Below are 27740 nucleotides of genomic sequence, written 5' to 3'. Positions count from 1 at the left end.
AGTCTGACTGGCTAGCAAGCTGTCTGACTGTCTGTCTGACTGTCTGGCTGGCTGACTGGATGACCTGCCAGGCTGTCCTGATCTGTCCTGGATAGTCTGACTGGCTAGCAAGCTGTCTGACTGTCTGTCTGACTGTCTGTCTGGCTGACTGGATGACCTGCCAGGCTGTCCTGATCTGTCCTGGATAGTCTGACTGGCTAGCAAGCTGTCTGACTGTCTGTCTGGCTGACTGGATGACCTGCCAGGCTGTCCTGATCTGTCCTGGATAGTCTGACTGGCTAGCAAGCTGTCTGACTGTCTGTCTGGCTGACTGGATGACCTGCCAGGCTGTCCTGATCTGTCCTGGATAGTCTGACTGGCTAGCAAGCTGTCTGACTGTCTGTCTGGCTGACTGGATGACCTGCCAGGCTGTCCTGATCTGTCCTGGATAGTCTGACTGGCTAGCAAGCTGTCTGACTGTCTGTCTGGCTGACTGGATGACCTGCCAGGCTGTCCTGATCTGTCCTGGATAGTCTGACTGGCTAGCAAGCTGTCTGACTGTCTGTCTGGCTGACTGGATGACCTGCCAGGCTGTCCTGATGTGTCCTGGATAGTCTGACTGGCTAGCAAGCTGTCTGTCTGTCTGTCTGTCTGACTGTCTGTCTGGCTGACTGGATGACCTGCCAGGCTGTCCTGATATGTCCTGGATAGTCTGACTGGCTAGCAAGCTGTGTGACTGTCTGTCTGGCTGACTGGATGACCTGCCAGGCTGTTCTGATCTGTCCTGGATAGTCTGACTGGCTAGCAAGCTGTCTGTCTGGCTGACTGGATGACCCTGCCAGGCTGTCCTGATCTGTCCTGGATAGTCTGACTGGCTAGCAAGCTGTCTGACTGTCTTTCTGGCTGACTGGATGACCTGCCAGGCTGTCCTGATCTGTCCTGGATAGTCTGACTGGCTAGCAAGCTGTCTGACTGTCTGTCTGGCTGACTGGATGACCTGCCAGGCTGTCCTGATGTGTCCTGGATAGTCTGACTGGCTAGCAAGCTGTCTGTCTGTCTGTCTGTCTGTCTGACTGTCTGTCTGGCTGACTGGATGACCTGCCAGGCTGTCCTGATATGTCCTGGATAGTCTGACTGGCTAGCAAGCTGTCTGACTGTCTGTCTGGCTGACTGGATGACCTGCCAGGCTGTCCTGATCTGTCCTGGATAGTCTGACTGGCTAGCAAGCTGTCTGACTGTCTGGCTGACTGGATGACCTGCCAGGCTGTCCTGATCTGTCCTGGATAGTCTGACTGGCTAGCAAGCTGTCTGACTGTCTGTCTGGCTGACTGGATGACCTGCCAGGCTGTCCTGATCTGTCCTGGATAGTCTGACTGGCTAGCAAGCTGTCTGACTGTCTGTCTGACTGTCTGTCTGGCTGACTGGATGACCTGCCAGGCTGTCCTGATCTGTCCTGGATAGTCTGACTGGCTAGCAAGCTGTCTGACTGTCTGTCTGGCTGACTGGATGACCTGCCAGGCTGTCCTGATCTGTCCTGGATAGTCTGACTGGCTAGCAAGCTGTCTGTCTGTCTGTCTGTCTGACTGTCTGTCTGGCTGACTGGATGACCTGCCAGGCTGTCCTGATATGTCCTGGATAGTCTGACTGGCTAGCAAGCTGTGTGATTGTCTGTCTGGCTGACTGGATGACCTGCCAGGCTGTCCTGATCTGTCCTGGATAGTCTGACTGGCTAGCAAGCTGTCTGTCTGGCTGACTGGATGACCTGCCAGGCTGTCCTGATCTGTCCTGGATAGTCTGACTGGCTAGCAAGCTGTCTGACTGTCTTTCTGGCTGACTGGATGACCTGCCAGGCTGTCCTGATCTGTCCTGGATAGTCTGACTGGCTGTCAAGTCTGTCTGACTGTCTTTCTGGCTGACTGGATGACCTGCCAGGCTGTCCTGATCTGTCCTGGATAGTCTGACTGGCTAGCAAGCTGTCTGACTGTCTGTCTGACTGTCTGGCTGGCTGACTGGATGACCTGCCAGGCTGTCCTGATCTGTCCTGGATAGTCTGACTGGCTAGCAAGCTGTCTGACTGTCTGTCTGACTGTCTGTCTGGCTGACTGGATGACCTGCCAGGCTGTCCTGATCTGTCCTGGATAGTCTGACTGGCTAGCAAGCTGTCTGACTGTCTGTCTGGCTGACTGGATGACCTGCCAGGCTGTCCTGATCTGTCCTGGATAGTCTGACTGGCTAGCAAGCTGTCTGTCTGTCTGTCTGTCTGACTGTCTGTCTGGCTGACTGGATGACCTGCCAGGCTGTCCTGATATGTCCTGGATAGTCTGACTGGCTAGCAAGCTGTGTGATTGTCTGTCTGGCTGACTGGATGACCTGCCAGGCTGTCCTGATCTGTCCTGGATAGTCTGACTGGCTAGCAAGCTGTCTGTCTGGCTGACTGGATGACCTGCCAGGCTGTTCTGATCTGTCCTGGATAGTCTGACTGGCTAGCAAGCTGTCTGTCTGGCTGACTGGATGACCTGCCAGGCTGTCCTGATCTGTCCTGGATAGTCTGACTGGCTAGCAAGCTGTCTGTCTGGCTGACTGGATGACCTGCCAGGCTGTCCTGATCTGTCCTGGATAGTCTGACTGGCTAGCAAGCTGTGTGACTGTCTGTCTGGCTGAATGGATGACCTGCCAGGCTGTTCTGATCTGTCCTGGATAGTCTGACTGGCTAGCAAGCTGTCTGTCTGGCTGACTGGATGACCTGCCAGGCTGTCCTGATCTGTCCTGGATAGTCTGACTGGCTAGCAAGCTGTCTGACTGTCTGTCTGGCTGACTGGATGACCTGCCAGGCTGTCCTGATCTGTCCTGGATAGTCTGACTGGCTAGCAAGCTGTCTGACTGTCTGTCTGACTGTCTGTCTGGCTGACTGGATGACCTGGCAGGCTGTCCTGATCTGTCCTGGATAGTCTGACTGGCTAGCAAGCTGTCTGACTGTCTGTCTGGCTGACTGGATGACCTGCCAGGCTGTCCTGATCTGTCCTGGATAGTCTGACTGGCTAGCAAGCTGTCTGTCTGTCTGTCTGTCTGACTGTCTGTCTGGCTGACTGGATGACCTGCCAGGCTGTCCTGATATGTCCTGGATAGTCTGACTGGCTAGCAAGCTGTGTGATTGTCTGTCTGGCTGACTGGATGACCTGCCAGGCTGTCCTGATCTGTCCTGGATAGTCTGACTGGCTAGCAAGCTGTCTGTCTGGCTGACTGGATGACCTGCCAGGCTGTCCTGATCTGTCCTGGATAGTCTGACTGGCTAGCAAGCTGTCTGACTGTCTTTCTGTCTGACTGGATGGCCTGCCAGGCTGTCCTGATCTGTCCTGGATAGTCTGACTGGCTAGCAAGCTGTCTGACTGTCTTTCTGGCTGACTGGATGACCTGCCAGGCTGTCCTGATCTGTCCTGGATAGTCTGACTGGCTAGCAAGCTGTCTGACTGTCTGTCTGACTGTCTGGCTGGCTGACTGGATGACCTGCCAGGCTGTCCTGATCTGTCCTGGATAGTCTGACTGGCTAGCAAGCTGTCTGACTGTCTGTCTGACTGTCTGTCTGGCTGACTGGATGACCTGCCAGGCTGTCCTGATCTGTCCTGGATAGTCTGACTGGCTAGCAAGCTGTCTGACTGTCTGTCTGGCTGACTGGATGACCTGCCAGGCTGTCCTGATCTGTCCTGGATAGTCTGACTGGCTAGCAAGCTGTCTGTCTGTCTGTCTGACTGTCTGTCTGGCTGACTGGATGACCTGCCAGGCTGTCCTGATATGTCCTGGATAGTCTGACTGGCTAGCAAGCTGTGTGATTGTCTGTCTGGCTGACTGGATGACCTGCCAGGCTGTCCTGATCTGTCCTGGATAGTCTGACTGGCTAGCAAGCTGTCTGTCTGGCTGACTGGATGACCTGCCAGGCTGTCCTGATCTGTCCTGGATAGTCTGACTGGCTAGCAAGCTGTCTGACTGTCTTTCTGGCTGACTGGATGACCTGCCAGGCTGTCCTGATCTGTCCTGGATAGTCTGACTGGCTAGCAAGCTGTCTGACTGTCTGTCTGACTGTCTTTCTGGCTGACTGGATGACCTGCCAGGCTGTCCTGATCTGTCCTGGATAGTCTGACTGGCTAGCAAGCTGTCTGACTGTCTGTCTGACTGTCTGGCTGGCTGACTGGATGACCTGCCAGGCTGTCCTGATCTGTCCTGGATAGTCTGACTGGCTAGCAAGCTGTCTGACTGTCTGTCTGGCTGACTGGATGACCTGCCAGGCTGTCCTGATCTGTCCTGGATAGTCTGACTGGCTAGCAAGCTGTCTGACTGTCTGTCTGGCTGACTGGATGACCTGCCAGGCTGTCCTGATCTGTCCTGGATAGTCTGACTGGCTAGCAAGCTGTCTGACTGTCTGTCTGGCTGACTGGATGACCTGCCAGGCTGTCCTGATGTGTCCTGGATAGTCTGACTGGCTAGCAAGCTGTCTGTCTGTCTGTCTGTCTGTCTGACTGTCTGTCTGGCTGACTGGATGACCTGCCAGGCTGTCCTGATATGTCCTGGATAGTCTGACTGGCTAGCAAGCTGTGTGACTGTCTGTCTGGCTGAATGGATGACCTGCCAGGCTGTTCTGATCTGTCCTGGATAGTCTGACTGGCTAGCAAGCTGTCTGTCTGGCTGACTGGATGACCTGCCAGGCTGTCCTGATGTGTCCTGGATAGTCTGACTGGCTGAGCAAGCTGTCTGTCTGTCTGTCTGTCTGTCTGACTGTCTGTCTGGCTGACTGGATGACCTGCCAGGCTGTCCTGATATGTCCTGGATAGTCTGACTGGCTAGCAAGCTGTCTGACTGTCTTTCTGGCTGACTGGATGACCTGCCAGGCTGTCCTGATCTGTCCTGGATAGTCTGACTGGCTAGCAAGCTGTCTGACTGTCTTTCTGGCTGACTGGATGACCTGCCAGGCTGTCCTGATCTGTCCTGGATAGTCTGACTGGCTAGCAAGCTGTCTGAGTCTGACTGTCTGTCTGACTGTCTGGCTGGCTGACTGGATGACCTGCCAGGCTGTCCTGATCTGTCCTGGATAGTCTGACTGGCTGCAAGCTGTCTGACTGTCTGTCTTGACTGTCTGTCTGGCTGACTGGATGACCTGCCAGGCTGTCCTGATCTGTCCTGGATAGTCTGACTGGCTAGCAAGCTGTCTGACTGTCTGTCTGGCTGACTGGATGACCTGCCAGGCTGTCCTGATCTGTCCTGGATAGTCTGACTGGCTAGCAAGCTGTCTGACTGTCTGTCTGGCTGACTGGATGACCTGCCAGGCTGTCCTGATCTGTCCTGGATAGTCTGACTGGCTAGCAAGCTGTCTGACTGTCTGTCTGGCTGACTGGATGACCTGCCAGGCTGTCCTGATCTGTCCTGGATAGTCTGACTGGCTAGCAAGCTGTCTGACTGTCTGTCTGGCTGACTGGATGACCTGCCAGGCTGTCCTGATCTGTCCTGGATAGTCTGACTGGCTAGCAAGCTGTCTGACTGTCTGTCTGGCTGACTGGATGACCTGCCAGGCTGTCCTGATGTGTCCTGGATAGTCTGACTGGCTAGCAAGCTGTCTGTCTGTCTGTCTGTCTGACTGTCTGTCTGGCTGACTGGATGACCTGCCAGGCTGTCCTGATATGTCCTGGATAGTCTGACTGGCTAGCAAGCTGTGTGACTGTCTGTCTGGCTGAATGGATGACCTGCCAGGCTGTTCTGATCTGTCCTGGATAGTCTGACTGGCTACTGCAAGCTGTCTGTCTGGCTGACTGGATGACCTGCCAGGCTGTCCTGATCTGTCCTGGATAGTCTGACTGGCTAGCAAGCTGTCTGACTGTCTTTCTGGCTGACTGGATGACCTGCCAGGCTGTCCTGATCTGTCCTGGATAGTCTGACTGGCTAGCAAGCTGTCTGACTGTCTGTCTGGCTGACTGGATGACCTGCCAGGCTGTCCTGATCTGTCCTGGATAGTCTGACTGGCTAGCAAGCTGTCTGACTGTCTGTCTGGCTGACTGGATGACCTGCCAGGCTGTCCTGATCTGTCCTGGATAGTCTGACTGGCTAGCAAGCTGTCTGACTGTCTGTCTGGCTGACTGGATGACCTGCCAGGCTGTCCTGATCTGTCCTGGATAGTCTGACTGGCTAGCAAGCTGTCTGTCTGTCTGTCTGTCTGACTGTCTGTCTGGCTGACTGGATGACCTGCCAGGCTGTCCTGATATGTCCTGGATAGTCTGACTGGCTAGCAAGCTGTGTGATTGTCTGTCTGGCTGACTGGATGACCTGCCAGGCTGTCCTGATCTGTCCTGGATAGTCTGACTGGCTGGCAAGCTGTCTGTCTGGCTGACTGGATGACCTGCCAGGCTGTCCTGATCTGTCCTGGATAGTCTGACTGGCTAGCAAGCTGTCTGACTGTCTTTCTGGCTGACTGGATGACCTGCCAGGCTGTCCTGATCTGTCCTGGATAGTCTGACTGGCTAGCAAGCTGTCTGACTGTCTGTCTGGCTGACTGGATGACCTGCCAGGCTGTCCTGATCTGTCCTGGATAGTCTGACTGGCTAGCAAGCTGTCTGTCTGTCTGTCTGTCTGACTGACTGTCTGTCTGGCTGACTGGATGACCTGCCAGGCTGTCCTGATATGTCCTGGATAGTCTGACTGGCTAGCAAGCTGTGTGATTGTCTGTCTGGCTGACTGGATGACCTGCCAGGCTGTCCTGATCTGTCCTGGATAGTCTGACTGGCTAGCAAGCTGTCTGTCTGGCTGACTGGATGACCTGCCAGGCTGTCCTGATCTGTCCTGGATAGTCTGACTGGCTAGCAAGCTGTCTGACTGTCTTTCTGGCTGACTGGATGACCTGCCAGGCTGTCCTGATCTGTCCTGGATAGTCTGACTGGCTAGCAAGCTGTCTGACTGTCTTTCTGGCTGACTGGATGACCTGCCAGGCTGTCCTGATCTGTCCTGGATAGTCTGACTGGCTAGCAAGCTGTCTGACTGTCTGTCTGACTGTCTGGCTGGCTGACTGGATGACCTGCCAGGCTGTCCTGATCTGTCCTGGATAGTCTGACTGGCTAGCAAGCTGTCTGACTGTCTGTCTGACTGTCTGTGTCTGGCTGACTGGATGACCTGCCAGGCTGTCCTGATCTGTCCTGGATAGTCTGACTGGCTAGCAAGCTGTCTGACTGTCTGTCTGGCTGACTGGATGACCTGCCAGGCTGTCCTGATCTGTCCTGGATAGTCTGACTGGCTGCAAGCTGTCTGACTGTCTGTCTGGCTGACTGGATGACCTGCCAGGCTGTCCTGATCTGTCCTGGATAGTCTGACTGGCTAGCAAGCTGTCTGACTGTCTGTCTGGCTGACTGGATGACCTGCCAGGCTGTCCTGATCTATCCTGGATAGTCTGACTGGCTAGCAAGCTGTCTGACTGTCTGTCTGGCTGACTGGATGACCTGCCAGGCTGTCCTGATCTGTCCTGGATAGTCTGACTGGCTAGCAAGCTGTCTGACTGTCTGTCTGGCTGACTGGATGACCTGCCAGGCTGTCCTGATGTGTCCTGGATAGTCTGACTGGCTAGCAAGCTGTCTGTCTGTCTGTCTGTCTGTCTGACTGTCTGTCTGGCTGACTGGATGACCTGCCAGGCTGTCCTGATATGTCCTGGATAGTCTGACTGGCTAGCAAGCTGTGTGACTGTCTGTCTGGCTGAATGGATGACCTGCCAGGCTGTTCTGATCTGTCCTGGATAGTCTGACTGGCTAGCAAGCTGTCTGTCTGGCTGACTGGATGACCTGCCAGGCTGTCCTGATCTGTCCTGGATAGTCTGACTGGCTAGCAAGCTGTCTGACTGTCTTTCTGGCTGACTGGATGACCTGCCAGGCTGTCCTGATCTGTCCTGGATAGTCTGACTGGCTAGCAAGCTGTCTGACTGTCTGTCTGGCTGACTGGATGACCTGCCAGGCTGTCCTGATCTGTCCTGGATAGTCTGACTGGCTAGCAAGCTGTCTGACTGTCTGTCTGACTGTCTGGCTGGCTGACTGGATGACCTGCCAGGCTGTCCTGATCTGTCCTGGATAGTCTGACTGGCTAGCAAGCTGTCTGACTGTCTGTCTGGCTGACTGGATGACCTGCCAGGCTGTCCTGATCTATCCTGGATAGTCTGACTGGCTAGCAAGCTGTCTGACTGTCTGTCTGGCTGACTGGATGACCTGCCAGGCTGTCCTGATCTGTCCTGGATAGTCTGACTGGCTAGCAAGCTGTCTGACTATCTGTCTGGCTGACTGGATGACCTGCCAGGCTGTCCTGATGTGTCCTGGATAGTCTGACTGGCTAGCAAGCTGTCTGTCTGTCTGTCTGTCTGTCTGACTGTCTGTCTGGCTGACTGGATGACCTGCCAGGCTGTCCTGATATGTCCTGGATAGTCTGACTGGCTAGCAAGCTGTGTGACTGTCTGTCTGGCTGAATGGATGACCTGCCAGGCTGTTCTGATCTGTCCTGGATAGTCTGACTGGCTAGCAAGCTGTCTGTCTGGCTGACTGGATGACCTGCCAGGCTGTCCTGATGTGTCCTGGATAGTCTGACTGGCTAGCAAGCTGTCTGTCTGTCTGTCTGTCTGTCTGACTGTCTGTCTGGCTGACTGGATGACCTGCCAGGCTGTCCTGATATGTCCTGGATAGTCTGACTGGCTAGCAAGCTGTCTGACTGTCTTTCTGGCTGACTGGATGACCTGCCAGGCTGTCCTGATCTGTCCTGGATAGTCTGACTGGCTAGCAAGCTGTCTGACTGTCTTTCTGGCTGACTGGATGACCTGCCAGGCTGTCCTGATCTGTCCTGGATAGTCTGACTGGCTAGCAAGCAGTCTGACTGTCTGTCTGACTGTCTGGCTGGCTGACTGGATGACCTGCCAGGCTGTCCTGATCTGTCCTGGATAGTCTGACTGGCTAGCAAGCTGTTTGACTGTCTGTCTGACTGTCTGTCTGGCTGACTGGATGACCTGCCAGGCTGTCCTGATCTGTCCTGGATAGTCTGACTGGCTAGCAAGCTGTCTGACTGTCTGTCTGGCTGACTGGATGACCTGCCAGGCTGTCCTGATCTGTCCTGGATAGTCTGACTGGCTAGCAAGCTGTCTGACTGTCTGTCTGGCTGACTGGATGACCTGCCAGGCTGTCCTGATCTGTCCTGGATAGTCTGACTGGCTAGCAAGCTGTCTGACTGTCTGTCTGGCTGACTGGATGACCTGCCAGGCTGTCCTGATCTATCCTGGATAGTCTGACTGGCTAGCAAGCTGTCTGACTGTCTGTCTGGCTGACTGGATGACCTGCCAGGCTGTCCTGATCTGTCCTGGATAGTCTGACTGGCTAGCAAGCTGTCTGACTGTCTGTCTGGCTGACTGGATGACCTGCCAGGCTGTCCTGATGTGTCCTGGATAGTCTGACTGGCTAGCAAGCTGTCTGTCTGTCTGTCTGTCTGACTGTCTGTCTGGCTGACTGGATGACCTGCCAGGCTGTCCTGATATGTCCTGGATAGTCTGACTGGCTAGCAAGCTGTGTGACTGTCTGTCTGGCTGAATGGATGACCTGCCAGGCTGTTCTGATCTGTCCTGGATAGTCTGACTGGCTAGCAAGCTGTCTGTCTGGCTGACTGGATGACCTGCCAGGCTGTCCTGATCTGTCCTGGATAGTCTGACTGGCTAGCAAGCTGTCTGACTGTCTTTCTGGCTTACTGGATGACCTGCCAGGCTGTCCTGATCTGTCCTGGATAGTCTGACTGGCTAGCAAGCTGTCTGACTGTCTGTCTGGCTGACTGGATGACCTGGCAGGCTGTCCTGATCTGTCCTGGATAGTCTGACTGGCTAGCAAGCTGTCTGACTGTCTGTCTGGCTGACTGGATGACCTGCCAGGCTGTCCTGATCTGTCCTGGATAGTCTGACTGGCTAGCAAGCTGTCTGACTGTCTGTCTGGCTGACTGGATGACCTGCCAGGCTGTCCTGATCTGTCCTGGATAGTCTGACTGGCTAGCAAGCTGTCTGTCTGTCTGTCTGTCTGACTGTCTGTCTGGCTGACTGGATGACCTGCCAGGCTGTCCTGATATGTCCTGGATAGTCTGACTGGCTAGCAAGCTGTGTGATTGTCTGTCTGGCTGACTGGATGACCTGCCAGGCTGTCCTGATCTGTCCTGGATAGTCTGACTGGCTAGCAAGCTGTCTGTCTGGCTGACTGGATGACCTGCCAGGCTGTCCTGATCTGTCCTGGATAGTCTGACTGGCTAGCAAGCTGTCTGACTGTCTTTCTGGCTGACTGGATGACCTGCCAGGCTGTCCTGATCTGTCCTGGATAGTCTGACTGGCTAGCAAGCTGTCTGACTGTCTGTCTGGCTGACTGGATGACCTGCCAGGCTGTCCTGATCTGTCCTGGATAGTCTGACTGGCTAGCAAGCTGTCTGTCTGTCTGTCTGTCTGACTGTCTGTCTGGCTGACTGGATGACCTGCCAGGCTGTCCTGATATGTCCTGGATAGTCTGACTGGCTAGCAAGCTGTGTGATTGTCTGTCTGGCTGACTGGATGACCTGCCAGGCTGTCCTGATCTGTCCTGGATAGTCTGACTGGCTAGCAAGCTGTCTGTCTGGCTGACTGGATGACCTGCCAGGCTGTCCTGATCTGTCCTGGATAGTCTGACTGGCTAGCAAGCTGTCTGACTGTCTTTCTGGCTGACTGGATGACCTGCCAGGCTGTCCTGATCTGTCCTGGATAGTCTGACTGGCTAGCAAGCTGTCTGACTGTCTTTCTGGCTGACTGGATGACCTGCCAGGCTGTCCTGATCTGTCCTGGATAGTCTGACTGGCTAGCAAGCTGTCTGACTGTCTGTCTGACTGTCTGGCTGGCTGACTGGATGACCTGCCAGGCTGTCCTGATCTGTCCTGGATAGTCTGACTGGCTAGCAAGCTGTCTGACTGTCTGTCTGACTGTCTGTCTGGCTGACTGGATGACCTGCCAGGCTGTCCTGATCTGTCCTGGATAGTCTGACTGGCTAGCAAGCTGTCTGACTGTCTGTCTGGCTGACTGGATGACCTGCCAGGCTGTCCTGATCTGTCCTGGATAGTCTGACTGGCTAGCAAGCTGTCTGACTGTCTGTCTGGCTGACTGGATGACCTGCCAGGCTGTCCTGATCTGTCCTGGATAGTCTGACTGGCTAGCAAGCTGTCTGACTGTCTGTCTGGCTGACTGGATGACCTGCCAGGCTGTCCTGATCTATCCTGGATAGTCTGACTGGCTAGCAAGCTGTCTGACTGTCTGTCTGGCTGACTGGATGACCTGCCAGGCTGTCCTGATCTGTCCTGGATAGTCTGACTGGCTAGCAAGCTGTCTGACTGTCTGTCTGGCTGACTGGATGACCTGCCAGGCTGTCCTGATGTGTCCTGGATAGTCTGACTGGCTAGCAAGCTGTCTGTCTGTCTGTCTGTCTGACTGTCTGTCTGGCTGACTGGATGACCTGCCAGGCTGTCCTGATATGTCCTGGATAGTCTGACTGGCTAGCAAGCTGTGTGACTGTCTGTCTGGCTGAATGGATGACCTGCCAGGCTGTTCTGATCTGTCCTGGATAGTCTGACTGGCTAGCAAGCTGTCTGTCTGGCTGACTGGATGACCTGCCAGGCTGTCCTGATCTGTCCTGGATAGTCTGACTGGCTAGCAAGCTGTCTGACTGTCTTTCTGGCTTACTGGATGACCTGCCAGGCTGTCCTGATCTGTCCTGGATAGTCTGACTGGCTAGCAAGCTGTCTGACTGTCTGTCTGGCTGACTGGATGACCTGCCAGGCTGTCCTGATCTGTCCTGGATAGTCTGACTGGCTAGCAAGCTGTCTGACTGTCTGTCTGACTGTCTGGCTGGCTGACTGGATGACCTGCCAGGCTGTCCTGATCTGTCCTGGATAGTCTGACTGGCTAGCAAGCTGTCTGACTGTCTGTCTGACTGTCTGTCTGGCTGACTGGATGACCTGCCAGGCTGTCCTGATCTGTCCTGGATAGTCTGACTGGCTAGCAAGCTGTCTGACTGTCTGTCTGGCTGACTGGATGACCTGCCAGGCTGTCCTGATCTGTCCTGGATAGTCTGACTGGCTAGCAAGCTGTCTGACTGTCTGTCTGGCTGACTGGATGACCTGCCAGGCTGTCCTGATCTGTCCTGGATAGTCTGACTGGCTAGCAAGCTGTCTGACTGTCTGTCTGGCTGACTGGATGACCTGCCAGGCTGTCCTGATCTATCCTGGATAGTCTGACTGGCTAGCAAGCTGTCTGACTGTCTGTCTGGCTGACTGGATGACCTGCCAGGCTGTCCTGATCTGTCCTGGATAGTCTGACTGGCTAGCAAGCTGTCTGACTGTCTTTCTGGCTTACTGGATGACCTGCCAGGCTGTCCTGATCTGTCCTGGATAGTCTGACTGGCTAGCAAGCTGTCTGACTGTCTGTCTGGCTGACTGGATGACCTGCCAGGCTGTCCTGATCTGTCCTGGATAGTCTGACTGGCTAGCAAGCTGTCTGACTGTCTGTCTGACTGTCTGTCTGGCTGACTGGATGACCTGCCAGGCTGTCCTGATCTGTCCTGGATAGTCTGACTGGCTAGCAAGCTGTGTGACTGTCTGTCTGGCTGACTGGATGATCTGCCAGGCTGTCCTGATATGTCCTGGATAGTCTGACTGGCTAGCAAGCTGTGTGACTGTCTGTCTGGCTGACTGGATGACCTGCCAGGCTGTCCTGATCTGTCCTGGATAGTCTGACTGGCTAGCAAGCTGTCTGTCTGGCTGACTGGATGACCTGCCAGGCTGTCCTGATCTGTCCTGGATAGTCTGACTGGCTAGCAAGCTGTCTGACTGTCTTTCTGGCTTACTGGATGACCTGCCAGGCTGTCCTGATCTGTCCTGGATAGTCTGACTGGCTAGCAAGCTGTCTGACTGTCTGTCTGGCTGACTGGATGACCTGCCAGGCTGTCCTGATCTGTCCTGGATAGTCTGACTGGCTAGCAAGCTGTCTGACTGTCTGTCTGACTGTCTGTCTGGCTGACTGGATGACCTGGCAGGCTGTCCTGATCTGTCCTGGATAGTCTGACTGGCTAGCAAGCTGTCTGACTGTCTGTCTGGCTGACTGGATGACCTGCCAGGCTGTCCTGATCTGTCCTGGATAGTCTGACTGGCTAGCAAGCTGTCTGACTGTCTGTCTGGCTGACTGGATGACCTGCCAGGCTGTCCTGATCTGTCCTGGATAGTCTGACTGGCTAGCAAGCTGTCTGTCTGTCTGTCTGTCTGACTGTCTGTCTGGCTGACTGGATGACCTGCCAGGCTGTCCTGATATGTCCTGGATAGTCTGACTGGCTAGCAAGCTGTGTGATTGTCTGTCTGGCTGACTGGATGACCTGCCAGGCTGTCCTGATCTGTCCTGGATAGTCTGACTGGCTAGCAAGCTGTCTGTCTGGCTGACTGGATGACCTGCCAGGCTGTCCTGATCTGTCCTGGATAGTCTGACTGGCTAGCAAGCTGTCTGACTGTCTTTCTGGCTGACTGGATGACCTGCCAGGCTGTCCTGATCTGTCCTGGATAGTCTGACTGGCTAGCAAGCTGTCTGACTGTCTGTCTGACTGTCTGGCTGGCTGACTGGATGACCTGCCAGGCTGTCCTGATCTGTCCTGGATAGTCTGACTGGCTAGCAAGCTGTCTGACTGTCTGTCTGACTGTCTGTCTGGCTGACTGGATGACCTGCCAGGCTGTCCTGATCTGTCCTGGATAGTCTGACTGGCTAGCAAGCTGTCTGACTGTCTGTCTGACTGTCTGTCTGGCTGACTGGATGACCTGCCAGGCTGTCCTGATCTGTCCTGGATAGTCTGACTGGCTAGCAAGCTGTCTGACTGTCTGTCTGGCTGACTGGATGACCTGCCAGGCTGTCCTGATCTGTCCTGGATAGTCTGACTGGCTAGCAAGCTGTCTGACTGTCTGTCTGGCTGACTGGATGACCTGCCAGGCTGTCCTGATCTGTCCTGGATAGTCTGACTGGCTAGCAAGCTGTCTGACTGTCTGTCTGGCTGACTGGATGACCTGCCAGGCTGTCCTGATCTATCCTGGATAGTCTGACTGGCTAGCAAGCTGTCTGACTGTCTGTCTGGCTGACTGGATGACCTGCCAGGCTGTCCTGATCTGTCCTGGATAGTCTGACTGGCTAGCAAGCTGTCTGTCTGTCTGTCTGTCTGACTGTCTGTCTGGCTGACTGGATGACCTGCCAGGCTGTCCTGATATGTCCTGGATAGTCTGACTGGCTAGCAAGCTGTGTGATTGTCTGTCTGGCTGACTGGATGACCTGCCAGGCTGTCCTGATCTGTCCTGGATAGTCTGACTGGCTAGCAAGCTGTCTGTCTGGCTGACTGGATGACCTGCCAGGCTGTCCTGATCTGTCCTGGATAGTCTGACTGGCTAGCAAGCTGTCTGACTGTCTTTCTGGCTGACTGGATGACCTGCCAGGCTGTCCTGATCTGTCCTGGATAGTCTGACTGGCTAGCAAGCTGTCTGACTGTCTTTCTGGCTGACTGGATGACCTGCCAGGCTGTCCTGATCTGTCCTGGATAGTCTGACTGGCTAGCAAGCTGTCTGACTGTCTGTCTGACTGTCTGGCTGGCTGACTGGATGACCTGCCAGGCTGTCCTGATCTGTCCTGGATAGTCTGACTGGCTAGCAAGCTGTCTGACTGTCTGTCTGACTGTCTGTCTGGCTGACTGGATGACCTGCCAGGCTGTCCTGATCTGTCCTGGATAGTCTGACTGGCTAGCAAGCTGTCTGACTGTCTGTCTGGCTGACTGGATGACCTGCCAGGCTGTCCTGATCTGTCCTGGATAGTCTGACTGGCTAGCAAGCTGTCTGACTGTCTGTCTGGCTGACTGGATGACCTGCCAGGCTGTCCTGATCTGTCCTGGATAGTCTGACTGGCTAGCAAGCTGTCTGTCTGTCTGACTGTCTGTCTGGCTGACTGGATGACCTGCCAGGCTGTCCTGATCTGTCCTGGATAGTCTGACTGGCTAGCAAGCTGTCTGACTGTCTGTCTGGCTGACTGGATGACCTGCCAGGCTGTCCTGATCTGTCCTGGATAGTCTGACTGGCTAGCAAGCTGTCTGACTGTCTGTCTGGCTGACTGGATGACCTGCCAGGCTGTCCTGACCTGTCCTGGATAGTCTGACTGGCTAGCAAGCTGTCTGACTGTCTTTCTGGCTGACTGGATGACCTGCCAGGCTGTCCTGATCTGTCCTGGATAGTCTGACTGGCTAGCAAGCTGTCTGACTGTCTTTCTGGCTTACTGGATGACCTGCCAGGCTGTCCTGATCTGTCCTGGATAGTCTGACTGGCTAGCAAGCTGTCTGACTGTCTGTCTGGCTGACTGGATGACCTGCCAGGCTGTCCTGATCTGTCCTGGATAGTCTGACTGGCTAGCAAGCTGTCTGACTGTCTTTCTGGCTTACTGGATGACCTGCCAGGCTGTCCTGATCTGTCCTGGATAGTCTGACTGGCTAGCAAGCTGTCTGACTGTCTGTCTGGCTGACTGGATGACCTGCCAGGCTGTCCTGATCTGTCCTGGATAGTCTGACTGGCTAGCAAGCTGTCTGACTGTCTGTCTGGCTGACTGGATGACCTGCCAGGCTGTCCTGATCTGTCCTGGATAGTCTGACTGGCTAGCAAGCTGTCTGACTGTCTGTCTGGCTGACTGGATGACCTGCCAGGCTGTCCTGATCTGTCCTGGATAGTCTGACTGGCTAGCAAGCTGTCTGACTGTCTGTCTGGCTGACTGGATGACCTGCCAGGCTGTCCTGATCTGTCCTGGATAGTCTGACTGGATAGCAAGCTGTCTGACTGTCTGTCTGGCTGACTGGATGACCTGCCAGGCTGTCCTGATCTGTCCTGGATAGTCTGACTGGATAGCAAGCTGTCTGACTGTCTGTCTGGCTGACTGGATGACCTGCCAGGCTGTCCTGATCTGTCCTGGATAGTCTGACTGGCTAGCAAGCTGTCTGACTGTCTGTCTGGCTGACTGGATGACCTGCCAGGCTGTTCTGATCTGTCCTGGATAGTCTGACTGGCTAGCAAGCTGTCTGACTGTCTGTCTGGCTGACTGGATGACCTGCTGCCAGGCTGTCCTGATCTGTCCTGGATAGTCTGACTGGCTAGCAAGCTGTCTGTCTGTCTGTCTGTCTGTCTGTCTGTCTGTCTGTCTGTCTGGCTGACTGGATGACCTGCTGCCAGGCTGTCCTGATCTGCCCTGGATAGTCTGACTGGCTAGCAAGCTGTCTGACTGTCTTTCTGGCTGACTGGATGACCTGCCAGGCTGTTCTGATCTGTCCTGGATAGTCTGACTGGCTAGCAAGCTGTCTGACTGTCTTTCTGGCTTACTGGATGACCTGCCAGGCTGTCCTGATCTGTCCTGGATAGTCTGACTGGCTAGCAAGCTGTCTGACTGTCTGTCTGGCTGACTGGATGACCTGCCAGGCTGTCCTGATCTGTCCTGGATAGTCTGACTGGCTAGCAAGCTGACTGGCTGTATTGCTGATTGGCTGGGTGACTGACTGTCTGTCTGGCTGACTGGATGACTGACTGGCTGACTGACTGTCTGGTTGATTGACATAGGGACATGGTGAGAGAGATGGGGAAGATGGATAGATGAGTTTCCTGGTGAATAAATCGGAATAATGGAGTAGGGGACATCCAGGTGCAGGTTATTGCGATTTGTGTGGGCTAGAAGGATGGGAGATGCCTGGGAGGAATTGCCCCTGTCTTTCTTCTGCTGCTTACTCAACCCACTCCAAAACAAACACGCACATACTGCACACTCTCTCACACCCGCAAACATTCTCCCTCACCCAGAATCCCTGCGCTGTCAGTTTTTTGGCTGTGTTTCCTTTCTGCCCAAAAGCCCATAGCTGCCTTCCTTTGATGTAATGAAGACTCTGACAGCTCATACAAACACACACACATACTCTTCTAAACCGCTGCTCCAGAGACCTTCAGGTCTGGATGGGTATTTGAGAGGGTAGCAGATGCCTGTTTGGTGTTGTGATTAATGGGGTTGGTTTTATGTCACCCCACAGCCTCATTACAAAGTTGGATTTCAACCTCTCAGTACAAGTAGCTAGTTCGGACTGTGTTTATATGGAAGTGTTAAGATGCCCACCAGACGATATAATCACATCTCAATTAGATGCAGGTTAATCTTGGATATATAAATCCTGAAGTGAAATTGAGCCTTTTTTGTAGGTCAATGTGTTTCACTGGTGTCCATTTCCCTTTGTATTCTTATTTTGTTTGAAACATTGTCTTTTTATGAATCTGTTTGTGTTTAGGGGAGGGGGGTATTTATATGTATGTGTATGTCTGTGTTCTTTCTTCAATCATTGCATTTGCAACTCAACCTGCTAGCAGCGAATCTGAGCTTATTGTATACAATAGCGTTACAGTCGGCCTCACTTGAGTCATCACTGCTTTAGCCCAGCTTGCAGCCTGCCATACAGCTTCACAATCCAATGTGCTGTGAGAAACATTTCCCTCCACATTTAGTCTCTGTCAATACAGAGTGTGGAGGGAGGCCCCTAGGGCCCCAAAGCTCTGATCCACCCCCACACACCTCCAACACAGTCAGAGGAATCAGAACACACACATCACATTGTTTTATAGTGGCATTTACACCCCCCCCCCCCCCCCCCCCCCACACACACACACACGCTGTAGCTGTGGGTAGACACTACACAAGCCCCGACATGTACAGAAACACTCATACTGCAGAATCCTCACACACAAACACCCATTGACCTCTCTGGAAGAAGAGGGGGAGGGGGAGAAGGATCACTTACTCACAGACCAGGAGACTCTTCATCAATGCAGTCACCTTTAAATCTGTATTTATACACAGGATGTGTGGAGAATAGGGATTATGTGACTGGGATTTCTTTGTAGCTGTTGGATCACATGTTTGTTAGCTAATCACATTGCAATTATTTTTCACCTTTATCCCTGTGCTCTCTCTCTGTTCCTTCCCCCTCTTCTGTCTTCCCTCTCCATCCCTCTCCCTGTCCCTGTAGGGAGGGTAGCAGCAGTGAGGTTCCCATCCTTGTGGTGGGCAGTAAAAGAGACCTGCAGCGCCAGCGCTTCACGCCTCGCAGGGCCGTCTCTGTGCTGGTAAAGAAGACCTGGAAGTGTGGCTATGTGGAGTGCTCTGCCAAGTTCAACTGGCATGTGGTCCTTCTCTTCAAAGAGCTGCTGGGCATCGCTGTAGGGCGTGGCATGAAACAGAACCACACCCCTGGGATCCGCCTACAAGGGGCGCTGCAGAGGAACCGCTGTACTGTCATGTGACCCAGTGGACTCCCTCCGGTGTAGGGTGAAGTTGCCCCAGTTTTGCAGTTTTCCCACTAATGATAAAGGTTAGGATTGAGGGAGGGGAAGCTGATCCTACTTCTATAACTAGGGGAAACTTCACCCCGGAGCACTTCCTTCCCTCCTATGTCAGAGCCATAGGAACCTCAGTCACACCTCAGGGGGAATGGTTATACAGAGAAGACTTCGATCTGAATGGCTGGAAAACACCCCGAGGCCTCCTGCTTTACTGAGCTCATTTTCATATGAGGTTTATCTGACTCGGATCCTGTAGCTACTAGGACTGACATTGGTCCCTGTACTAGACGTGCATCTTTATCACCTATCACAACACCGCAGTTCTGTCACAATGTTGCCATTGAGAGGAAGGAGGAAGAGGAGGAGGATGAAGAAGAGGTTTTGTCAATGGATTTTGAGGAGTAGAACATCTACTTCCACAGCTCTGGTCACAGGTCACCCAAACAATTAGCACCACACCACCAGCTGTGGCTCTGAGCTCCCCAGATTGCAAGGCAACAGCTCATACATGCTGATGGTTGTCTGCTGGGTTGAGAGCTTGTGGACTGTGTGCATCTAGTGGGAATAAGTATCATTACTGACACGACTAGGTATTCACTCCATATTAGCTTAGTCTCATACACGTGAGGTAGATAAATGCCCTGGCTGTCATACTTGAAATTGCATTATTCTAAGATCGATGCACCATAGGAAAGGCTAGGTTACAGGGGTTGTGTGGTAAATGTGGGTGAGTCAACAAGATGGATGGCTTACTCTTGGTTTAGTACATCCACTTCCTCTTTTAGGGGTAGCAGCACCAGAAACCACAGCTCTCCAAAATGCCCCCTAAACAGTAAACCAATTCATTTCGTGTTCAGGAATTGTCCTTGTACTCCAGGTAAACAAACATTCACTGATTGGAGGTGCTGGTACAACATTATAGTGCTGTCACTCCCTCTTCTCATTTAAAATATATTGTTTAGGGGGGATGTGAGGTTATCTTGCATCAGAAAAACACTGCTGTCGCTATCATGATGAAGGACTTTAATCCTCCCTTCCTCCTGTCTTCCTCAGTCTGTGTGCTTCTGATGAATACATTATATCAATGGTGCTCTGGTGCCTGCAGGAAGCTAGAGGGGATGTCTGGCACAGATATTGAATGTGATGCAGGGATAGTAGGCAGGGGGTGTGGTTTTAAAATGCTTGTAAGGTTAAACCCAGGTTAATGGGCAGGGTTAGTGAAACAGAAGGCCAATGGAAGGAGAATAGAAAGAAGTAGTGACTATATTATGGGCAATAAAGCTGCAGAGCACCTTGACCAGCACGACAAGTTGTATCCAACCACAGACACCCTCTACAAGTCTAGAATGCCTAACATAGAATGTATTAAACCTCCCTGCTCTAGGATATACCCAGACCACCACACACAAGAGAGCGTACACCCCCAGAGCATTCCAATATATTAGCATCCTACCAAACAAACAGAAGACTCTCTGGAAATATCAAAGCAGTGTCTGAATTGTGCAAGATATTTACATTGTTTGAGAATGTGGTAAACATGTGATTGCAGACACCCTGTGACAATGTTTGCACTGAAAATGAGTACCTGTATTGTACGTATGTACGTGCATCATTGATTTGCATGTTGTTGCTGCCAAGCCAGCAGGTCAGGGGTTAATTGCACTGGTGTGATTGTGTAGCTGTAATTTATTTACCTGTGTGTACTGTATATGGTTAATATTGGAGACTATCAAAAGCAAGGTGAGAGGTGTGTGTGTGTGTGTGTGTGCGCGCACAGGCTCCATTTTACTGAAATGATAGTTAGACAGATTTCTTAAAGAGAAAGATTATGTAGCATCTGAGAGTAATGGTAATTTCTCGAGTAACATGAATGGCCATCCATTTAAATTAGACTGTTTGTGTGAGTGTGTCATGTTCCAACATCAAGGGCTAAATTTTCTAACAGAAACATCACTTTTTTTTCAATAGTAGGTGTTAGCTGTTTTGTTTTTGACAATGGTCAAATTAAACGTGTTGCCCACAATAACCGGCCTTCTTGTCTCTTAGTCAGTATTTTTTCATTCACTTCATTATTCATACACTAATAATAGTTCATTATGATTATCCCTCATCTCAATGACTCAGTTGTTGCCCAGAACACTGCCACTAGTGATACCACTCCTCATTCCCGGAGGTGATTCCACACGTCACATAAATGTGGCAATGTCGCCATCGTGTGGAATAAAGGTGTTATAATATATTTAGTGAAATGTGCCTCTATTTTGGTAAATGCATAGGCCAGGGGACAGAATTTATCATGCAAATATTTCCCACGGTCAAAAACGATTGATTAAACTTGACTTAGAAACCAAAAATATTTAAACACATTGTTCTTCATCTGCTAAATGTCAGCATCAGTGGAGACTAATTGTGCATGTTGAGTATAAAAAAACAAGCCACAGTGGTCCCTGGAGTGAAATTCTAAGAAAATTCACACAACACAATTACTACTGATACTGAACATGTGCACACAGGTATATTTAGTGTATGTAATGTTTCCAATATCTCAGCTATGTAGCAAAACAATCCAGTTGTATCAGTATTTAACCAAGGAGATAGTCTTTGCTTTTTGATAGTTAATTTCGTATAGAAAATAAAACAATCGCAGAAGTAGTGAATCACATGCCTACTGATGTTTCAGGAATTTCTGACACCAGCGTCACATGCCAGTACCTCCTTCGCAAAGTTCGCATCAGTTTTCATCCTTCCTCGGGTTTCCAGGGTCATGTGAAAGGGGCGTGGAGTGTTAATCTTGCTTTCTCTGGTCCGGACCCTCCCCGGTTTAGCTCACTCATCGGCGGTGTGTATGGGGAGAGCGATCGCTCTCTGTGGTCGCTCGGGGAGGATAGTGTCATTCCTTTCCGCGGTACCTTGTTTGTCCGGCTGCACACCCCAACCCGCGGCGGAGCGGAGGATGAGCGACCAGGGGAAGAGCTCGGTTTCCACTCTTGCGGGTGCCCCAGCCCCGGGATCGGATACTTACAAAGGCTGGCTTTTTAAATGGACTAACTATTTGAAAGGGTATCAACGCCGATGGTTCGTCCTCAGTAATGGCCTTCTGTCGTATTACAGGTAAACATGCTGACACTAGCTGCTGTGTAGCTAGCTAATTACAGTGTCATTGTCTGTCAAATTAAACGTTAACCATGTCAGCATCAGCATGGGTTATAAAATTAAAATACATTTTTATAAGCCGCAATTGCAGGCTAGCTAGCTAGCTACTAGTACTATATACACTTTGATTGTATTTTATTGCAAGTGTCAAACAAACAATCATTACGATGACAGCTAACTAGGTATCCAGCCAGTGTGGTACGGAGATACTTATGACAACTTCTTGACTTCAGACAAGCCCCATGTGTCAACTTCAGTGGGCACTATTCTCACAGATAACTAATATATAACATGATTTCAAGCCCTTTAAAAACTTCGCTAACAAAGGAATGATAGCTATCACTCTTTAAAAACTATATATATATATATCGCTAACTATCTACATTAGCTAGAATGTTCAAATCATTGTAGTTACTGTAACGTGACACAGACAGGCTGACATAATGCGAGTGGCTCTGGTACGACCTAGTTGTCACTGACTGAGCTAGCTGGAAGTTGCTAGCTCAGCGAGCTAACCAGATTTTGTATAGATCTAGGTAGACTTGTCAAGTAATTGTTGATGTTAACGAGATGGAACTCAAAGTCTAATAGGAAGAAATGTTAATGTATTCAGTTTATACCTTTTTTATAGCGTTGGGCTATCATATGAAATAATGATTTGTCCAGCTAGCTAGCTTGCTAAGGTTAGCACAAATATAGCTAGCTAACTAGTCTCTGTCATCCGTTATTTTCTGCCACCCATGTTATTTTGTTAGCTACATATAACACACACCCCAAATTATTGCATTTCAAATTTCACTCCCACTGAATGTTTTCCCTGAGAGTAAAACAACATTCACTTGTAGAAGACAAGCATCGTCTCTCCACACAGTGCACAGTTGCCACCTGTGGCTCGAGTGCTTCCTCTGGGCAGCCTTCTGAACAGGAGGAGTCAATGGAGAAGGAGTGTGGGTCACATGTAACAACTGTTGTTCACCCAACCCAGTTTTACTGTGGTTAATTAATTGGTTCATAACAGAAAGTAGGTCTATTCCTCTGAGATCCTGCGAATGAGGTCCATCCAGAAACATGAGTGTCTGCTGTAGAGGGGGAGTGTAATTGGCTCCTAAAACCAGTTTAGGCTTTTTAAACCACTCAGATGATTGGGTTCATGACAGCAGGTGTTTGTAAAGAGCAGAGACAGCTATTGTATTTGAACCGTTTATAGTTACACTATAAACGTGTCACATCAACCTACAATTACTTAGTCTAAATATTTTGTTTTGACTTCACTGGAGGAAACAAGTAGCCTACCTCTCTCATCATAACAAAATGTAGGCTAACTAGCTAGTAGTAGGTCTACTCAATCAAATGTATTTATACTGTCTGAAGGAGTGGGACCTGGTGGACTTTACTTAACACATGTTATACTGTGCTATAGAATAAGATGCATAGGACCACAGCTTCACACAGCCCTGTTGTCCTTTAGCCATTGAGTAAAGGGTTAGTGGAGACTGAAACAGGGGAGTCAAAGTCCAACTCTTGTTTGTGCTGATGGTGAAAGGAAAGAACTCTGTCCCCTCAGTCTTCCCTCTATTAATAGTCATTTTGACTGCAAAGGCCGTCATTGTAAAAGAAGAATTTGTTCTTCACTGACTTGCCTAGTTAAATGAAGGTTAAATCCAATCAAATCAAATGTTGGAAGGTGACTGCTGTCTGATGTGAAGGTGACTGCTGTCTGATGTGAAGGTGACTGCTGTCTGATGTGAAGGTGACTGCTGTCTGATGTGAAGGTGACTGCTGTCTGATGTGAAGGTGACTGCTGTCTGATGTGACGGTGACTGCTGTCTGATGTGACGGTGACTGCTGTCTGATGTGACGGTGACTGCTGTCTGATGTGACGGTGACTGCTGTCTGATGTGACGGTGACTGCTGTCTGATGTGACGGTGACTGCTGTCTGATGTGACGGTGACTGCTGTCTGATGTGAAGGTGACTGCTGTCTGATGTGACGGTGACTGCTGTCTGATGTGACGGTGACTGCTGTCTGATGTGAAGGTGACTGCTGTCTGATGTGACAGTGACTGCTGTCTGATGTGACGGTGACTGCTGTCTGATGTGAAGGTGACTGCTGTCTGATGTGAAGGTGACTGCTGTCTGATGTGAAGGTGACTGCTGTCTGATGTGAAGGTGACTGCTGTCTGATGTGAAGGTGACTGCTGTCTGATGTGAAGGGAGCCTGTTGACATCTGAGCACAGAGGCAGTGGAGCGCACAGGTTCCCAAAAAAGCAAACCTGAGTAATGGCCCTCGTCTCCTCTCTGCCTGGCAGAGCTCTCTGTGTGGTCTGGCTGGAGGCTTTGTTGTTGTCCGCCTGCGTACAGAAGCTGCCTGTCTGTCCCTGTCTGAATTTGAAAGTGATTCTAAATTAAACCAGTAGCGCCTAACATGTCAATGATGTGTCTTCTCCATGTCTGGAGGTTTTCTACTGTACCTTTGATGTCTCCCTCTGATGTACCACCATGATTGTAAAACATTGTTGGCTCAGCAGGACTGAGGTGGAGGCATTGCATGCATCACTATGTCTTTGTCTTCACAACACTGTTCTTCACTTCCTGCATCCCATCTACCGTTTTCTCATTATTATAGAGGCAAAGAGGGGAAGTGTTGTTCTGTGTCAGTCAGCGCTCTAGTATCTTCCAGCTGTACCACCTTGTTGTAGAGCATTATGTGTGTTACAGCTCTCTGTGGCTAAAGTCAGGTTGTACTGTTAAAACATCCAGCGTTGCATTAATGGACACTTCATCTGCTCTGAGCAGCAGTCAGTTCCTTTTTTCTTGTTTGTGTCTTGAAAAGTGTCAGACATGCATATTATGTAGGGCTATATTATGACTGTAGTATCACTACGTAGCATTGATTACCTGCCAGTTGTAGATGGATGCCAGAATAGCTTACTGTACGTCACATGCATCGATCAGTTGTTGTAGCCTATTTTCTTTAGTTGCCCTTTTCAAAAGCAGGGCAAATTGTTTATGCCTGAAGGGGTGAGCCACTACCTACTTGACCCATGCCACTTGCTTATTTGATCCCAATGATGTTCAAAGGATCTCAGTTTCCCAGTCGAGTTGTGCTGATATGGAGAAGTCAGGGCTTGATATGTAAAGTTGTTAGTGGCAGTCAAAGGCCAGTGGTGGACATGGACTATAATCTCTGGGCTGCAGCTGATCTGACACACAGCGTTTAAGCCACTTAACATTTTATGGCGGTTTATAGAGCTGCAATGTTTCACTTCCTCCATTGACTCGTCTTTGGTCTGGAAATACTGTATTCTCTGCATCGCTCATTGTAATCGAACTGTTACTGAACATTTGCATTTTAGTTACACTGTTTATACATACAAGATCATTATTTATATAATCGATTCTTGACATAGCTCACTATCTACTGCTGTACATATCATTCTTAATATATCTTGTATAAATTCATCCTGTGTATTTACATATAGATTGCATTTGGATTACTGTTACAGTGCTACAGTATTTGAGTTGTTAATCGGATTTGTTCCGACATTTTTATATATACAGCACCAGTCAAAAGTTTGGACACACCTGCTCATTCAAGGGTTTTTCTATATTTTTACTATTTTCTACATTGTATGAAATAACACTATGAAATAACACATGGAATCATGTAGTAAACAAAAACAAATCTAAATATATTTGAGATTCTTCAAAGTAGCCACCCTTTGCCTTGATGACAGCTTTGCACACTCTTGGCATTCTCTCAACCAGCTTCATGAGGAATGCTTTTCCAACAGTCTTGAAGGAGTTCCCACATATGCTGAGCACTTGTTGGCTGCTTTTTCTTCACTCTGCGGCCCAACTCATCCTAAACCATCTCAATTGGGTTGAGGTCGGGTGATTGTGGAGGCCTGGTCATCTGATGCAGCACTCCATCACTCTCCTCCTTGGTCAAATAGTCCTAACAGCCTGGAGGTGTGTTTTGGGTCAAAGCAACCCCACACCATCACACCTCCTCCATGCTTCACGGTGGGAACCACACATGTCGGAGATCATCCTTTCACCTACTTTGCGTCTCACAAAGACATGGCGGTTGGAACCAAAAATCTCAAATTTGGACTCATCAGACTGAAGGATAGATTTCCACCGGTCTAATCAATCAATCAATCAATCAAATGTATTTATCAGCTGATGTCACAAAGTGCTGTACAGAAATCCAGCCTAAAATCCCAAACAGCAAGCGATGCAGGTGTAGAAGCACGGTGGCTAGGAAAAACTCCAGAGAAAGGCCAGAACCTAGGAAGAAACCTAGAGAGGAACCAGGCTATGAGGGGTGGCCAGTCCTCTTCTGGCTGTGCCGGGTGGAGATTATAACAGAACATGTCCAAGATGTTCAAATGTTCATAGATGACCAGCAGGGTCAAATAATAATAATCACAGTAGTTGTAGAGGGTGCAACAGGTCAGCACCTCAGGAGTAAATGTCAGTTGGCTTTTCATAGCCGATCATTCAGAGTTTCTCTACCGCTCCTGTTGTCTCTAGAGATTTGAAAACAGCAGGTCTCTGACAGGTAGCACGTCCGGTGAACAGGTCAGGATTCCATACCCGCAGGCAGAACAGGTGAAACTGGAGCAGCAGCACGGCCAGGTGGACCGGGTACAGCAAGGAGTCATCAGGCCAGGTAGTCCTGAGGCATGGTCCTAGGGCTCAGGTCCCCCGAGAGAGAGAAAACAAGAGGGCATACTTAAATTCACACAGGACACCAGATAAGACAGGAGAAATACTCCAGATATAACATACTGACCCTAGCCCCCCGACACATAAACTACTGCAGCATAAATACTGGAGGCTGAGACAGGTGGCCCTGTCCGACTATACCCCCAGACAGAACCAAACAGGCAGGATATGTTCATTGCTCGTGTTTTTTGGCCAAAGCAAGTCTCTTCTTATTATTGGTGTCCTTTAGTAGTGGTTTCTTTGCAGCAATTTGGCCATGAAGGCCTGATTCACGCAGTCTCCTCTGAACAGTTGATGTTGAGATGTGTCTATTACTTGAAATCGGTGAAGCATTTATTTGGGCTGCAATCTGATTCCTGTGGCGGTCCTCATGAGAGTCAGTTTCATCATAGCGCTTGATGGTTTGTGCGACTGGAGTTGAAGAAACTTTCAAAGTTCTCAATGTTCAGGATTGACTGACCTTAATGTTTTAAGTAATGATGGACTGTCATTTCTCTTTGCTTATTTCAGCTGTTTTTGTTTTCGTATTAAGAAGGAAAGAAATTCCACAAATTAACTTAACAAGGCACACCTGTTAATTGAAATGCATTCCAAGTGACTACTTCATGAAGCTGGTTGAGGGAATGTCAAGAGTGTGCAAAGCTGTCATCAAGGCAGGAATCTAAAATATACCCTTTTTTGGTTACTACATGATTCCATACGTGTTATTTCATAGTTTTGATGTCTTCACTATTATTCTACAATGCGATGAGCAGCTGTGTCCCAACTTTTAACTGGTACTGTATATTTACCTGTTTGACATTTTACTGCGTTGTTAGGAGCTAATTGGTTTTTTTGTTGTTGTTTTTTTCCACCTTTATTTAACCAGGTAGGCTAGTTGAGAACACCTTTATTTAACCAGGTAGGCTAGTTGAGAACACCTTTATTTAACCAGGTAGGCTAGTTGAGAACACCTTTATTTAACCAGGTAGGCTAGTTGAGAACACCTTTATTTAACCAGGTAGGCTAGTTGAGAACACCTTTATTTAACCAGGTAGGCTAGTTGAGAACACCTTTATTTAACCAGGTAGGCTTGTTGAGAACACCTTTATTTAACCAGGTAGGCTAGTTGAGAACACCTTTATTTAACCAGGGAGGCTAGTTGAGAACACCTTTATTTAACCAGGGAGGCTAGTTGAGAACACCTTTATTTAACCAGGGAGGCTAGTTGAGAACACCTTTATTTAACCAGGGAGGCTAGTTGAGAACACCTTTATTTAACCAGGGAGGCTAGTTGAGAACACCTTTATTTAACCAGGGAGGCTAGTTGAGAACACCTTTATTTAACCAGGGAGGCTAGTTGAGAACACCTTTATTTAACCAGGTAGGCTAGTTGTGAACACCTTTATTTAACCAGGTAGGCTAGTTGAGAACACCTTTATTTAACCAGGTAGGCTAGTTGAGAACACCTTTATTTA

General features: G+C 50.3%; 2 protein-coding genes across 2 annotated transcripts in view; both read left to right on the top strand.

Moving 5' to 3' along the window:
- LOC115140102 (ras-like protein family member 10B) overlaps positions 1-20385 on the top strand; it is a 32334-nt gene extending 11949 nt beyond the window's left edge. The window contains exon 3 of the mRNA XM_029678201.2: positions 18084-20385. Coding sequence (XP_029534061.1) covers positions 18084-18357 — 274 coding nt within the window. The 3' untranslated portion in view covers positions 18358-20385. The remainder of the gene's footprint in view (positions 1-18083) is intronic.
- Positions 20386-21199: 814 nt separating this feature from the next.
- The window catches only part of LOC115140101 (oxysterol-binding protein 2-like), an 88334-nt gene continuing 81793 nt past the window's right edge, over positions 21200-27740 (top strand). The window contains exon 1 of the mRNA XM_029678199.2: positions 21200-21507. Coding sequence (XP_029534059.1) covers positions 21242-21507 — 266 coding nt within the window. The 5' untranslated portion in view covers positions 21200-21241. The remainder of the gene's footprint in view (positions 21508-27740) is intronic.

Source organism: Oncorhynchus nerka, linkage group LG13 (genome assembly GCF_034236695.1).
Source record: "Oncorhynchus nerka isolate Pitt River linkage group LG13, Oner_Uvic_2.0, whole genome shotgun sequence".
In the NCBI taxonomy this organism is placed as follows: domain Eukaryota; kingdom Metazoa; phylum Chordata; class Actinopteri; order Salmoniformes; family Salmonidae; genus Oncorhynchus; species Oncorhynchus nerka.
Note: the sequence above shows the minus strand (reverse complement) of the source record. Positions and strands in the feature narration are given on the sequence as shown.